Source organism: Penicillium atrosanguineum, assembly GCF_028827265.1.
Source record: "Penicillium atrosanguineum strain IBT 20685 chromosome Unknown utg000002l_segment0_segment0, whole genome shotgun sequence".
Lineage (NCBI taxonomy): Eukaryota > Fungi > Ascomycota > Eurotiomycetes > Eurotiales > Aspergillaceae > Penicillium > Penicillium atrosanguineum.
Window position 1 is genome coordinate 1,882,863 of NW_026623134.1, and position 14,087 is coordinate 1,896,949.

At 51.6% G+C, this 14,087-nt stretch overlaps 6 protein-coding genes across 6 annotated transcripts; 5 read left to right on the top strand and 1 right to left on the bottom strand.

Annotated features, from left to right (window-relative positions):
* Positions 1 to 204: 204 nt before the first annotated feature.
* N7443_002470 (serine palmitoyltransferase small subunit family protein) lies at positions 205 to 636 on the top strand (the record flags this gene model as incomplete). Its single annotated transcript, XM_056882526.1, has 1 exon — positions 205 to 636. One exon carries the CDS (start codon positions 205 to 207, stop codon positions 634 to 636), a length of 432 nt encoding a protein of 143 aa, XP_056744367.1.
* Positions 637 to 1,562: 926 nt separating this feature from the next.
* Positions 1,563 to 3,210, top strand: N7443_002471 (rhomboid family membrane protein; the record flags this gene model as incomplete). Its single annotated transcript, XM_056882527.1, has 3 exons — positions 1,563 to 2,019; positions 2,080 to 3,104; positions 3,157 to 3,210. 3 exons carry the CDS (start codon positions 1,563 to 1,565, stop codon positions 3,208 to 3,210), a joined length of 1,536 nt encoding a protein of 511 aa, XP_056744368.1.
* Positions 3,211 to 4,129: 919 nt separating this feature from the next.
* Positions 4,130 to 5,785, top strand: N7443_002472 (alcohol acetyltransferase; the record flags this gene model as incomplete). Its single annotated transcript, XM_056882528.1, has 2 exons — positions 4,130 to 4,328; positions 4,392 to 5,785. The coding sequence occupies 2 exons, from the start codon at positions 4,130 to 4,132 to the stop codon at positions 5,783 to 5,785; spliced, it is 1,593 nt and encodes a 530-aa protein (XP_056744369.1).
* A 315-nt stretch (positions 5,786 to 6,100) lies between these two features.
* N7443_002473 (ubiquitin-conjugating enzyme E2) lies at positions 6,101 to 6,994 on the top strand (the record flags this gene model as incomplete). Its single annotated transcript, XM_056882529.1, has 1 exon — positions 6,101 to 6,994. The coding sequence occupies one exon, from the start codon at positions 6,101 to 6,103 to the stop codon at positions 6,992 to 6,994; it is 894 nt and encodes a 297-aa protein (XP_056744370.1).
* A 184-nt stretch (positions 6,995 to 7,178) lies between these two features.
* N7443_002474 (uncharacterized protein) lies at positions 7,179 to 12,712 on the bottom strand (the record flags this gene model as incomplete). Its single annotated transcript, XM_056882530.1, has 4 exons — positions 7,179 to 10,786; positions 10,864 to 11,311; positions 11,363 to 12,465; positions 12,646 to 12,712. The coding sequence occupies 4 exons, from the start codon at positions 12,710 to 12,712 to the stop codon at positions 7,179 to 7,181; spliced, it is 5,226 nt and encodes a 1,741-aa protein (XP_056744371.1).
* Positions 12,713 to 13,394: 682 nt separating this feature from the next.
* N7443_002475 (uncharacterized protein) lies at positions 13,395 to 13,622 on the top strand (the record flags this gene model as incomplete). Its single annotated transcript, XM_056882531.1, has 1 exon — positions 13,395 to 13,622. One exon carries the CDS (start codon positions 13,395 to 13,397, stop codon positions 13,620 to 13,622), a length of 228 nt encoding a protein of 75 aa, XP_056744372.1.
* Positions 13,623 to 14,087: the final 465 nt, after the last annotated feature.

Below are 14,087 nucleotides of genomic sequence, written 5' to 3' on the forward strand. Positions count from 1 at the left end.
TTCGAGTGGCCTATGCACTTCCGTCTACTTCCGGAACGAAACCTTCAGGAAGCGCCAGCGATATTACAAATCGAGTTGGCGTCATCACATGAGAATCCCCTTTTCACACGACATTCATTGAAGACCCGCGAAATCCCCAAAAGAAGGCGTTGAGATCTTTCCCTACGTACGATCGGCGAGATAGTCGCAACACTCACGATCACGATGACGCCCGAAATGCAATCCTTTTATACTCCGTCTACCTCTCACATGTCACGAGCCCCGGCGGCCATGGACCATCTCCGTAGTAGATACTCGTCGACGAGGGGCTCAAGTGCGCCCCGGCGCAACCGTCGGCGCAACCCGTTCCAGCGCATGTTCGACCGCGTCCGGCTCGAGTACTATCGCTATGAAGTCACCTTTGGAGTCTATGTGTTGACGCCTAACGAAAAGACGGTGGCTAATACCTTCGTCCTCATTGCCTTGGCTCTATTCTTTTGGGCACTTTTATACCTCCCGTCGTTGCTCTATAACAAGGCGGGTAGCCTTGTTTGGCTGCTGACGGGCCACAACGGTCAAGAAGCTGGTACTGCACTGGGTATCCTTGACCAAGATGGCGATTTCATCTCGTCTGCAGCCGAAAGCGCTTTCGCGTGAAAACCAAGCATCGGGATTGTATACCAAATCCCGAAGTATGCAATCCCGAAGTATGTCCGTTATGGGGGTCTTTTGCTCTGACATCTTGCGTAGCGGACCGACAGGTCGCATTGCGGACTGCGTTGTTTTCGTTTTTATATGTTTTCATGCCTTGACTTTGGTTCTTCACTCACCTTCGGAGTGTGTTCGCATTTGGCGCTTGGAGGGAAAGCCCAAATCACATTCATTTCACGACAGCTTGCGCCATGATTTATAATGACGCGCACTGCCAGCATCACCTGGTGGCCGACAAGATCAACACGAGTATCACGAGCATCATGGGCCCTCGGGCACCAGGGAGCAGGGAGATCCGTTCTGATGCTACGGGGACTGGACAGCATCGTGACCTTATTCCTACCCATTTTTTAATTAATTATTAATTCCAATTTTGATGGCATTTGCACTCCTCCTTAACCAAAACACTTCGAGGTACCTTGTAATTGCCAGTAGTGATCGTTATCCAGGGCTGAGCCAAAATTGGCGCTACCATAGCGCGGCCTTGGCGGCTGAGGCTGAGGAGCCTGCGTAAGAGCCGGGATCTTGCCGTCATGGCTTAAAAGCAATGTGGAAGTGGCTAGGGCTGACTAGAAGAATTAAAGACTAGAGATTGGACTAAACAAATGCCAAGTCGAGATCAAATGGTGTAAAAGTAGGCACACGCAAAGTCGCCGCGCGGCTGTGTTGATCACCCAAAAATAACCTCCACCAAATGTGACTGCCTGCCTTTCTTTCAACGACTTCTCTTCAACACCACTCTTTCTTCCATTTACAATCACCAGGGTGCCCCAAATTCCGCTCTCTTCGTCTTTCACTAAAGCGCGTTTCACGAATTCACGACTCTGACCAAGCTTCCCGCAACTTCGGCTGCCCACTGCTCGCTGCCCAGTATGGCCGCCAACGAGTATTACCACTCGAGCATCCCTGAGCCTCCGAGCTACGATCAGGTCACAGGACATTCTGGAGACCGATTGCCTGCTACAAGCTACGCCTATGGCGCCGGGGCTAACACACACAACCACGATGACCCCTCCGCCCCTTACCACAACCGCGAAAGTCAACAATCTTTGCAATCAGACAACGGCGCCTACCAAACTGCGGGGCGGGTCACAGATGGAGACCACTATTCAGAAAATATTCCGCTGAAGGCACAGATGCCATATGGAAATAACCCGGAGTGGATGCACCAGCAGACTCAGTACCCGCCCTCACCAGGGGCCCTAGAGGACCGTCGGCCGCGTGAGAACGACAAGAAGAAGGGATTTTTCAAAAAGAAGCCGGCCTGGGTAACTTACATCTTGACGTTAGCCCAAGTCATTGTCTTCATCGTGGAATTGGTCAAGAGTGGTGAGTGTTCAAGGATTCTCGAGAATGACCGAGTGTAAACTAACACGTTTTGTGCTCCAGCTGAATTGACCGGTTCTCCTATTGAGACTAAGCCCAGCTTCAACCCCATGATCGGACCCTCGTCATACGTGCAAATTTACTTAGGCGCCCGATACGACCCATGCATGAAGACTATCCCGAACCTTCAAAACAACACCGTGTCTGTCACCTTCCCCTGTCCGAACACTACTTCCAGTGCATCCGAGTGCACATTGTCAGAGGCTTGCGGAATGGGCGGCGTACCCAATCCTGTACCGGGTGGCTCGTTGGATGAGAATCCTGCGCCAAACCAGTGGTGGCGGTTCATCACCCCCATTTTCTTGCACGCTGGGTTCATCCACATTGGATTTAACTTGCTGGTGCAGATGACTATGGGCGCGGATATGGAGCGGATGATTGGATTCTGGCGGTATGGCCTGACCTATATGGCCAGTGGTATCTTCGGGTTCGTGTTTGGTGGAAACTATGCCACACAGTTACAGCCCAGTGATGGATGCTCGGGCGCTCTGTTCGGTATTCTGGCCCTGCAACTGCTGGATCTGTTGTATGACTGGCCGCAGCGTGAATCTCCATGGGTGGAGCTGATCATCATGATCTTGGGTGTGGTAGTTTCCTTTGTCCTCGGCCTGCTCCCGGGTTTGGATAACTTCTCCCACATTGGTGGGTTCATCATGGGCCTGGCAATTGGCCTTTCAATTTTGCGTTCTCCCAACTCTCTGAGGGAACGTATCGGTCTAGCTCGCCAGCCTTATGTTGCCATGTCTGGCGGCGCAGGCGAGGCTGCCGCGGCCGGTGAGAACCGGAAGACAACTAACCCGATGGACTTCTTCAAGAGCAAGAAGGGCAATGTTGCGTCAAATGAGCAGAATGGCCAGAATAAGGGCCCGCTCCACTTCTTCAAGGGCCGCAAGCCTTTGTGGTGGGCCTGGTGGCTGGTCCGCGCAGGCGCCCTGGTCGCCGTGCTCGTCGGTTTCATTCTGTTGATCGTCAATTTTTATAAATATCACACATCGAACTGCTCCTGGTGCTACCGCCTCAGCTGTCTGGTAAGTTTTGGCTCCCTGGGTCTCTTTGAATACTTGCTAACAAGTCTTATAGCCTGTCAATGGATGGTGCGACCAGGATACTATCAGCAGCGGTAGTAGCTCCTAAGCTCTCTCATTTTGTCTTCGTTCATTTGGCGTCTCGGGTTATTTGAAGTGATACCACAAGTACAAGGCATCTGTAAATAAAATACTTGTAAGAGACATGTATATCTGGCTTTTCTATCAATCCTGAAAATATATTGAAAGGTGTCTTACTCAATCTCGTAGAATAGCAACGCCGCGCTGTGTACTTCAACCATAAGGCAGACATGCCACAATCTAACCCCTGCCCCATGAAACCTTTGTGATGAATAATTAAAGTCAGGAACGGTAAATAATGAAGACTAATTTATAATTACATAGTGTAGTGGTGGAACGCATGACATACATAATGAATACAGTTGCGGCCTGAGGTGTCATAGACATCTTGGGTGTAAGCAATGGCTTCTACATGAGGATGGAGGAGAGACACAGCAGCAGCATCTGCCCAATTCATTCCAGTTGTCACCACATTCTTTGATTCATGATGCTGCATTAAGTACATTCCATATGGCCTCAGTCGGAAAACCGTACGGCCTCATTTAGGATTGCTGCGCTCAGGATTGTCCGTACGGTCCCACGACCCAACCCGTACGACCTCACGGCCTCACCAAGGACACTTGTGATCTCCACTAGGACGACCTACACTACGAGTTGGTTGTTGGTGTGTTATCTATTGGTTGTTGTTGTCCAGTCTGCGTTGCCAGACAGCCATCGAGCCATCCCCATTTCAATAGGTACCCAATACCTTTCCATAGTGATGTAGTTCCTGCTAAAAATAAAGTGGCTGAGACCGGGTGCCTCAAAAGTGGCTGAGTCAGTGCCTCCGCTTACGCAGTCTACAGATGAGGACACCGCAATTCCATCTCGTTGACGATGTCGCTCTTTCTGCCAAAATAACACCTCGATGCCCCTCGCCAACCTTCCTGTGTGATCGAGCATCCATCATGGCCACCCTGGCCTCCTCACCCCCCACATCGCCATCCTGGCCGAAACGAAGTCCACGCGCTTGGGCGCTCCGCTGTGAGCGGTACTGCTGCGCCGCAGCAAGCTGCTTCCCTCTCGCATTCGTCTACGGCTTGACAACATGGGCCGTCTACGTCGAAGCTAGTATCGGATTAAAAGATTCCAAGAACGGATGGATAGGTATGGAAGGAGTGCATGTTCGTGTGGGAATCGGATCGCTAATGCTCAGTCTATGACGGCTAGGTATCCCCAGTTCGATCCTCGGAGTCATTCTCTACGCTTTACTCAACGCTTGCTATACCGTTGCCGTCTTCACGGATCCTGGGTCGCCGTTGTCCACGCGCCGCGGCAGTAACCGGCACAACTACAGCGCGCTGCCACTCACCGAATCCCAGTTCCCCGAGTTCACATCGTACACTGTTAGCTCGACAGGCTCATCACGGTATTGCAAGAAATGTCAGTGCCCGAAGCCAGACCGCGCGCACCACTGCTCGACATGTAAACGGTGCGTCCTGAAGATGGATCACCATTGCCCCTGGCTTGCGACATGCGTCGGACTACACAATTACAAGGCGTTTCTACTGTTTCTGATCTATACTTGCCTATTCTGCTGGGTAGATTTCGCAGTCGCGGCTACCTGGACCTGGACAGAGGTCCTCAACGATACACAATATATGGACACATACCTGCCTATCAACGTGGTCCTCCTGGCCATATTAGGCGGTATCATTGGACTTGTCTTGACCGGCTTCACAGCATGGCATATCAGTCTCGCCGTACGAGGCACGACTACCATTGAATGTTTGGAAAAGACGCGGTATGTTTCGCCTTTGCGCAAAGCGCTCGACCGACGATTCGAGCAACCGCTCAATGGCCACAACGGAGACGCAAATCAGGAGAGTCTGAGCCACCGTCTCCAAGACTACGGGAACCAAATAATGGATGCACACGCGAATGCTATTCCGGGAGTCACTCGCGCAGAGGAAGGCGAGGAGCGTCTCTCTCCTGTACCTCATGCGCCCGGCCACGGGCCAATGCTGGGTGATAATCAGAACTTTACACCTGCACAACAAGCTCTCTCGCGATCCTACGCGGAGAATGAACGACAGCGCGAACGCGAACGATACCAAGAATACCTCAATGAAGAAGATAGTCAGAAGATGCCCAATGCATTCGACCTCGGCTGGCGGCGCAACCTCGTTCACCTCTTCGGTGAGCGGCCACTCCTCTGGGGCATCCCAGTTTGTAACACTACCGGTGATGGCTGGCGCTGGGAGCCTAGCACAAAATTCCTCCAGGCGCGAGAGCAAATGCGCCAGCGCCGCGAACAGGATGCGAACGAAGAACAACAATACTATCGAGACTTGTACCAGCGCAACCAGAATAATGCACACCACTGGATTGGCGGTGCCGGCACCGCTAGCCCGCAACCTACATGGACACCCAATAGACGACAGGACACCCCCGATCGCCCGCCGACCAGCGTATCTATGCAGACACTAGCGCCGGCGTCCCCACGGCCTCGGCCTGGTGATAGTGATTTTGAAGATGAAGTTGAGAGCAATGGACTGTTGGACCCGGAGAGTGGACGACGTCAAAGACGCCAAGAGACGGATGATTGGCGCGACTGGGACTGAGCTGTTATTTCCATGCATAGATCGGAGTTTGAAGGCGAGAAGGCGAGAGGCCAGGTCGGCCATTTGCTGTACGACTATGCCGAATTAAATGTACATTGAAGTGATATGAGGATTGAAGCATAGTCCAAGCGCGGTAGAATAAAACCATTGAATAAGAAGAAGAAGAACAATGATGATAATGATAATAACAATAGAACGAAAGGAGTCTAGGCTCAAGTTTCAAGGAACGAAGACTCAAGTCTCCACTTAGTACTCGGCGGATCTAATCTTAAACCTTCCACCACGTCACCAACATTCACCTTGAACACAACCAAAATGACCTCCCCGTCAACACGCCGACTTTTGAAAGAATCAACCGACCTCTACAAGAACCCAAGTCCCTACTTCACCGCCGGTCCCGTCGATGAATCCAACCTCCACGACTGGCACTTTACACTCGCCGGACCGCCTACTCCAAGCCCCTACGCCGGCGGCTTCTACCACGGCCGCATCACCTTCCCCCCAACATACCCCCTCCGCCCTCCATCCTTCCGCTTCTTAACTCCCTCGGCGCGCTTCGAAGTCAACCGCGAAATATGCCTCAGTATCTCAGGCCACCACGAGGAAACGTGGCAACCGGCATGGGGGGTGCGGACGGCGTTGCTGGCTATTCGGAGTGAAATCTTCGGGTCGGAGAGTAAAGGGCAGGTTGGGGGAATGGAGGGGGGTGAGACGCTTCGGAAGGAGTATGCGCGTCTTTCAAGGAGTTGGAAGTGTCGCGAGTGTGGGGTTGAAAATGAGGGGGCGATGCGGGAGCTTTGGGAGAGGTGTAAGGAGAAGGGTGTTGAGGTTGATGTTGAGGGGTCTGACGATGGGAAGGATTTGCAGACGGCGGAGGGAAATGAGAAGCAGAATGAAGGGATTCAGACATCGGTTGCGTCGCAATCTGCAGAGCTGGCCTCTGCTCCGGTCTCGGTCCCTGCTCCTGCTCCTGCATCTGCATCTGCATCTGCACCTGTTCAAGCACCTCAATTACAATCACAGCCTTTGACTTCTACGCCAGCTCTAGCTCCAGCGCCGGCCGCCTCACGCCCTCAGCCAACACCAACTATTCCGGCCCCAATTACCGAACCGGCGAATACTCCATGGCTGGACCGAGCCATCATCGGCGTGGTCGTCGCTCTCATCCTTCTGGTCTTGCGCCGAGTGACCGACGCCGACGAACTATGACCAACACAAGCAACAACATCTAGATTTATAAAGTACAGCACGGTGTTAGCGGGATTCGAATTCGGCGTTCGGGATGAATCTGATAGATACCTTACAAGTACTTGGAGTTAAATTGTTAAATTCTTATTCGATTTCTATTCATGTTACATGAAGTAGAATAGAAACGTAAACGGCAGCACAGAGCTCAACCCAGAATCATCCACCAGAACTCGAGCACCTTCCAGCCCGTGTAACCTCCAGTCTCCACTCGACACACGACGCCCACATCAGCCAGCCAACTCATCAGTAACTCAATCTCCCAGGCCCCTAGGGCAGGCTTGATCATTCCGCTGATGGTCTCGGCACTTGCGCCCTCTCGTATGGCAACGCAGCCGATGGCGGAGGCGATTGCCATGTCCCAGATGTGGGGAATTAGGTCCCCGTGGATGTCGAACCAGAGAGGGACCTTTTGCGGGAGGCTGTCACTTGGGAATACCGGTGACGCTGGAGGACCGACGGCTTGGACCTTCGGTTGCACCGGGTTCCCGTAGATGTATGAAGGGGTCGGGTAAACGTCAATGGCAAAACGGAGCTTGTTCTTGTCCATCTGCCGTGTGAGGTATCCGCTACCGTCAAGCAGGCCCCATTTGTCTCGTGGTGGGTCGCGTGGCTTGAAAGTGATATAGCCGGCCGCAGACAGATTGATGAGCGCGAGAATGTCGCCATCTTCAGCGGTGTATTTGACCTCGCCACTGTCTCCGTTTTGTAACTGGGGATCCAGTACGGTTGTTTTGAAGTGCACTGCGCGACGGAGAATGGTACATTCGATCGTGCGCTTACGGTTGATTTGCTGCAGGAGATGATCGGTAATATCGTAGTTGCGGCCTGGGACGATGCGGCCCCGATTGCCCATGCCGATGACTCGTTCTGTCAGTAGAGACTGCGTGGCGGACTCGACGAGTGGTCCGCCGAAACGACTCAGGGTGTCTCTCGCTTCTTCAGGTCGGTACGCCTGTTCCGGAGTGACAATGTTCGCACGAACCCATGACTTGGCGACTTCTAGGCTCGCAAGCTCTGCCTTTCGAGGCCCTGTTGTTGGGGCTTTCTTAGTGTGTATGGGAATGGCGAACGGCACCCGGGCCGTGAGAGCGCGCTTGTGGACCGTGGTGATCATCGATGTTGTTCCAAACAGTTCATCACCATTGGTAACAGGGTCCTCCCGGAGTTCGAAGATGCTATCGAACTGTTCGCGGGTCGCTGGTAAAGAAGGAGCCTTCTGAGATGTGGTGACGTCGAGCTCGATATTAGCCCACTCGACCACTGCCGGCCAGTTGTACGCCTCGAGATTCGAGTAGTCGATTGTGGGGACTCGGCCCTTTTTGTAGGCCTCGAGGAATCTCTCTTGGAAATCACGCTGCATCTTGAGGATTTGTAGTCGGTTATTGCTAAGAATCGATTTTGCCCGATCTTGGATGAAGATTGGGTCCTCGGAGGGAAATGCTGCTGACACAAGATCCCAATCAACCATTCTGGCCTCCCATCCACCGGCCAAAACGCGGACAACGACGATGGCCGCCATAACCTTTCGATAGAGTGCGTCAGGGACCGAAGCTGTGATCCGTTGTCGCCGAAGAGGTGCCTTAAAGGCATCTCGCTGGGTTTCTTTGCGGGCGTCAAGTGATGTGTCCACCGCATCCAGGCGACGTTGTCTCGGCGCAGACTGTTTAAATGACCGACGAGCCCTCCTGGGTTCGTTAGGCTGGCGAACTGCTTGAGAGGCTCTAGTCGGCTGGTCCAAAGCAAAGCGAATATTACCCTCGATTGGGGCTGCATGGAAAGTATTCTGGTCAACGGCCTGGTCGACATATGGGTGATGTTCAAGAATAGCATCGAAGAACTCCTCGTGATTAAGCTCCCACTTAAGGATCCTATCAGATACTCTTGATGGGTCTTCTGTCTGTCGTGCCAGTTGAGTCAGGTGTTGAACAGAGTTCGCAATCTCAATTGGTAGCATGGGTAACGGCTTGTTCTTCAATTGACGACTTCTGGAAAGTCGAGCTCCAGTAGCGAAAGTGCCAGACTGCGGATGGAAGGTTTGGCCCGGGTTCATCAGCAAGCTGGTAGACCCAATGGCAGAAATGATCTTCACCGGTCGTTCGATTCTGGGCCTTCCTCTTGGTCGTGGCCCAGGTCGAGAAATCGATGTATGTGTGGCGCCTGAAGTATTTTGTACCAGTCGGCGTTGAGTTGTCAAAAGACGCTTGGACTTTCCTGATTCCAAGTCGCCCTCCAATTGTTTCATCAGCGCTTTGTTGACCTGGCGCTCCTGTCTCTTCTCTTCATAGAGAGCAAATGCAGGTTTGTGGTGCAATTGAACAGTCGCACTGGCCACAACAGGCAGTTTGAACCTCTGGGTGATAGGCACGTTCGTCCTAATCAGAACAGGGTCCACCTCGACATGAGGAGAATACGAGATTCTTGGATTGCGGGGGTCAGTTGCCAGTACTTGCTGCTGCATATCCTTGATCAAAGAATCATTCGGGGACATATCAGGCTTCGCCAATATGGTCCTCGTGACCATCACGCCTTTGATATCTTTGCCACTGAAAGTCAATTGGCGAAGCTTGCCGGAATCAACGATGTTCTTGATCGCTGTTTTGATGGTCCGCATGTCTGGCCTCTCTTTTCGGTTGAATTTCATCCAATAAGTCACAAATGGATACCAAATCTCGTTACCAGATGGATATGCGCCACCGGCCTTTTCCACGAGTTCCATGATGATCTTCCGCCGAATGAGGGAAATAGAGCCGCCCCTGTCAGCTGCAGCATGCCTTTTTACGCTCTTTGGCGAATCTGGTGCAACAGATAATGTAGGCTGCCTAGACATCCTTTCTGAAAGGTCCAGTAACTTGGCTGACTTCTTTGAGTGTTCCACAGAGCCACTTGGTTGTTCCGATGAGGCAGCTTCGACATGAAGCCGATCTGGAGATGACATTCGGCGTCTTTTTGATGTTGCTTCCTGATCAACTTCAACACTCAGCGGGTGTACAGCAGCACTCTTGTCCCGGCCGTTTGTCGAAGCTGCTCTCTCTTGCGCTGTTGACTGTCCGGCCCGCAGCGAGGCTTCAGTGTCACCAGATTCAGTCTGATCATTCTCATTGGCATCAGTACGGGATCTTTTGGCGTTCCTTCCACGATACAGTCCGGCATCGCTCCTCGTGGATGGAGTAGGAGACTCGGTTTGGTCCAGAGCAGCCTGTGGTCGCTTAGAACGTCTGTCGATTGATGGGGTGAGCGTTGTGGGAGTATTTTCACGAACAACAGACGCAGGAGCGCTCGCGCCTATCGTATTGTCATTGTCAGAATCATCGAAGTCTTCGACAAACCAGGGGAAAGAGGCCAATTTGTCCGATTTGAAAACTGCAATCCGACTCTGTTTCGGACGACCTTGTTTTCTGCCTGCTGGCCTCCTCTTCCCTTGAGGCGTAACATAAACACCAGCAGTGGGTCTGTCCATGATCATGACATTGTACTCAGTCCACGTTTCATCCATGCCTCTGGCCTCGAATCTTTCTTTCTTGGAGAGGCCTTCCACTTGCCACCGCTTGCTTCTGACCGTTCTTGAAGGTGTGAAATCCATCGCTTCGGGTGGCTCCTCAATGACTCGAGTCTCCGTGCTTTGAGGGGTTCGATTGGCCATTTTGATCCGCGTTGATCGGTTCAGGGATCCCTTCGGGCGACCAGCATGGCCAGACGGGATTGGCGATTGGATCACATTTCCATTAAGGATTTTTCTTGGACCAGACTGCACAGCTGTTTGAATTTTTGTCAGCGAAACACTTGAGAATAAGTTCCCAATTACAGACTGGGAAGTTGACAAAAGATCTTACCAAAAGTACCATCGAACAGCTGGAATGCCTTGGGGTCGGCACTCGATAGCAGGTAATTTGACGGTCTACACGCTGCGACACATTCGAACAGACTAGCCGCTCCATTCTTCATTAACGGATAGATAGGTGGCACCGTCGGGAGCCCGTATTGATCGAGTTGTGGCTTGGCATCGGGGGGTGGAAGCCTGGCATTGTTTGCTTTGCCTTTCTTGCTGCCCGCGAACTCAACGGCTTCCCATGAAGAGTGGCCCGCCTCAACCATTTTGGCGAAATTTCTGGCGGAATAATTGATGTAGTAGAACACAGTTCTTTCGATGGCTGTATCTCGCACAACTGCCAAATGGCGAACATGCAGTGGCTGAGAGAGCTGCCAGCAGTCGGTCAAGCGATGCAAAATACTTTCAGAAGGTCTGCGGTAGAATGATCCAAATAACACCCGGTTAATGTTCTGCGCATCCCTTATTAGCATGGGTCTCTGAGATGGCCGGTTTAAACATACTGCATTGGTTATACCAGTCGTTCCAGCCCGGTCGATGAGCTCAAAGAGCTGGTTTCCCGCAATACGATCCGGTGTCCAAGCCGGTATGGTACGTCCGGCATCCACAATATTTTCTTCCTGTTTCACGACTACTTCGTCTTCCTCTGCGCCTAAATGGGTGGCTTGACCGACATCGTCCATTTCCATGTCGTCGTCCAGCTCCACTGTATCACCATCGCTTTTGATAATGTCGTTCCGGCTGTAGTCATGGAATTTTTCCATGTCCCTCTCTGTAGGTTCCCGAAGCAGCATGACACATGGGTGGAGCCGGTCATACTGAGACTGTGCTCTCACCCGCTTGATTACGCCGATACGCTCAAATTTGCGAAGCGCACGAGAAAGAATTCTCCATCGCCAATTGTCGTTGAAATCCAGCTTTCTCTTGAGGTCGTTGCGAGTGATAATTGAATATTTCTTGAGGATCTCAAAGAGGTTGTTGATGAATTCGGCAAAGTCGATCATGGGCCGATCTTGGGAGTTTTGATCGTTTGCTTCACCGATCACAGACTGGGAAAATCGACGAAGAGTGCAAAGACTTGTTCGTGCTGCTTTTATTTGTATTGCTCGCTTCTCAATGTATCCCTTACGCACCAATGCATCAGTTCGTTTCGGGACAGAACGTTTGTCCTGGCCACTGAGCTTTACAAGCTCTGTTTGAGCGACACCATTAGCGCCGTGTGAAGCAATGATAGAGAGTAAGGCGAATTCTGAATTTGGGACTTTGTTGTCGTCAGGCTCATGTCCGGCGATCGCGAACCACATTCTCTCGGTGGACACAAAGATCCGGAATTGCGAAGAAGGTCCTGGAGGCGCTCCATCTTGGGACTCATCAGTATTTCCCGCCTGAGAGGACTTTTTGAACTGGGTGTCCAGCTCTTCCGCTTCGTCGAGACTGAGACTATTCCATTCACCATTCCTCCCCACAGACACCTCAGGGTTACGCGTCAGCCATGACCAGACCTTCACTTTGAAGGGACGATCTACAGTCTGTTGCAGCTGAGAGTCGCCCGAGTGAGTCTGATAGAAAGTGTCAATAGACTTGAGGACCTCCGACAAGGCCGTGCCTGTATGATGATCAGCCCTGTTCCAGAATGTTCATTCGAGAGCACCGCCGAATCCCGAGCAACACGGGCAACCACCCGTCTTGCGCGTGAAGATTGGGCCCGGCGCATGCACGACGGGTATACATCGTGCTGAGTAAAGTGGGTCTGAGAGGCTCTAGAGCGCAGGTATAGAGCACGCACCTTGATTTCCGCAAAGCGCGACCTCGTTGAGTAAGAAATCTATCAGTTCCTGTAGGCTTGGCGCCATGGCTAGCCCATAATGGTCTGGAAAGTAAATATTAAGGTGAAGAGGGGTGCTTGGAGGATGAAAAGGTCCGCCAGGGATAGAATTTAAAAAAGTGAAAAGTGTGCTTCGAACTCGCGTCACTTGAATTTCGGTTTCCGGGCGCGGGAAGTCACGTGTCTGGTCGCTTTTTATGCCTTGGAAATCGGGCCATAAACTTCAACTTTCTAGTTTTACCAAAGACATACTTTGTTTGCTCACAAATTGTTTCTCTTATTGCCTGTAATGAGCAAATATAGCAGCTAGTTGTATGCAAGGAGACTGCAAGTTCGACGAAATGAAGAATTGGCAGCCATGGAGAATGGTCTTTAACAACGCCAGTTACAATGTCCTACTAACTAACTTACACAATTAACCGATTTCAGGAGCCCATCCAATCTCTTCTATGGCCCGTCTAATCCACAGTCGATTCTCACCATCCAGCAACATATATATCCCTTTTATCAGATGAACCGTTGCCGCTCATCCTATCTTGACTGCTGCAATTGAAGTGTAATCAACGGAAACCCCGAATTTCGTTCGGCCCTCATACTTGAACCTTCAATAGTTTCTTGAAAAATAAAGGAAGAACGGCGAGTCATCTTACGAAATCAGCAACGCTGCTATCTTTGATCCGCAACCTTGGGACCTGCCCACGACCATCAACATGGAGCGCAGAAACTGGGATATTGAACGAGTTCTATTTTCACTGCCTGCAATTGTCACAGGGAGTGCGTTGAACTTCCATATTGTAACTCGGAAAGGTGGCGTCATGTTGATCACCTTGAATTGGCAACTAGGTGTTTTAGGTGTTCCAGACGAAAGTGAATTCGTCCAGGATGTCTTAACGAGGATTCGAGCCCCGTTGACTGATTTTGTTGCAGTTGCCCTTTGACTTGCGTCCATTGCACCAGCTGAAATGATTGGAACGAGACGAGAATTAGAAGGCGGGAAGCAAGTTTGAAATTGGCTGTTAAGGTATCATTGGCATCGTAAGCACGAGTGGAGTCTTCGTGAGAGATAGCACTGCCACGATGGTCAGCCAATGGTGCTTTGAACCTGTTCGCTTTCAGGCCTTCCTATCTGAAACAATCTCTCGTGTCCCTCGGAATCTTCCTGATCGTACGATGAAGTATTGTAGGCCACCTTCGGATGGACCGCGGTAGAGCAGGGGCTGTTATGGTTCATTTTCTTATTCCCAAAGCAACGTTTTGGTCTTCGGTAAATTTGAGTACCTTGAACTCTGAGCGTTGGTAGTTGTGGGCGGACCACAATGTGCTGAGGCCTTGCTGTCGGCGATCTTGCCACTGGCAGTGCCTGGGTTATGCCGGCTTGTCGATAAGCTGGGAGTGAGGGGTAA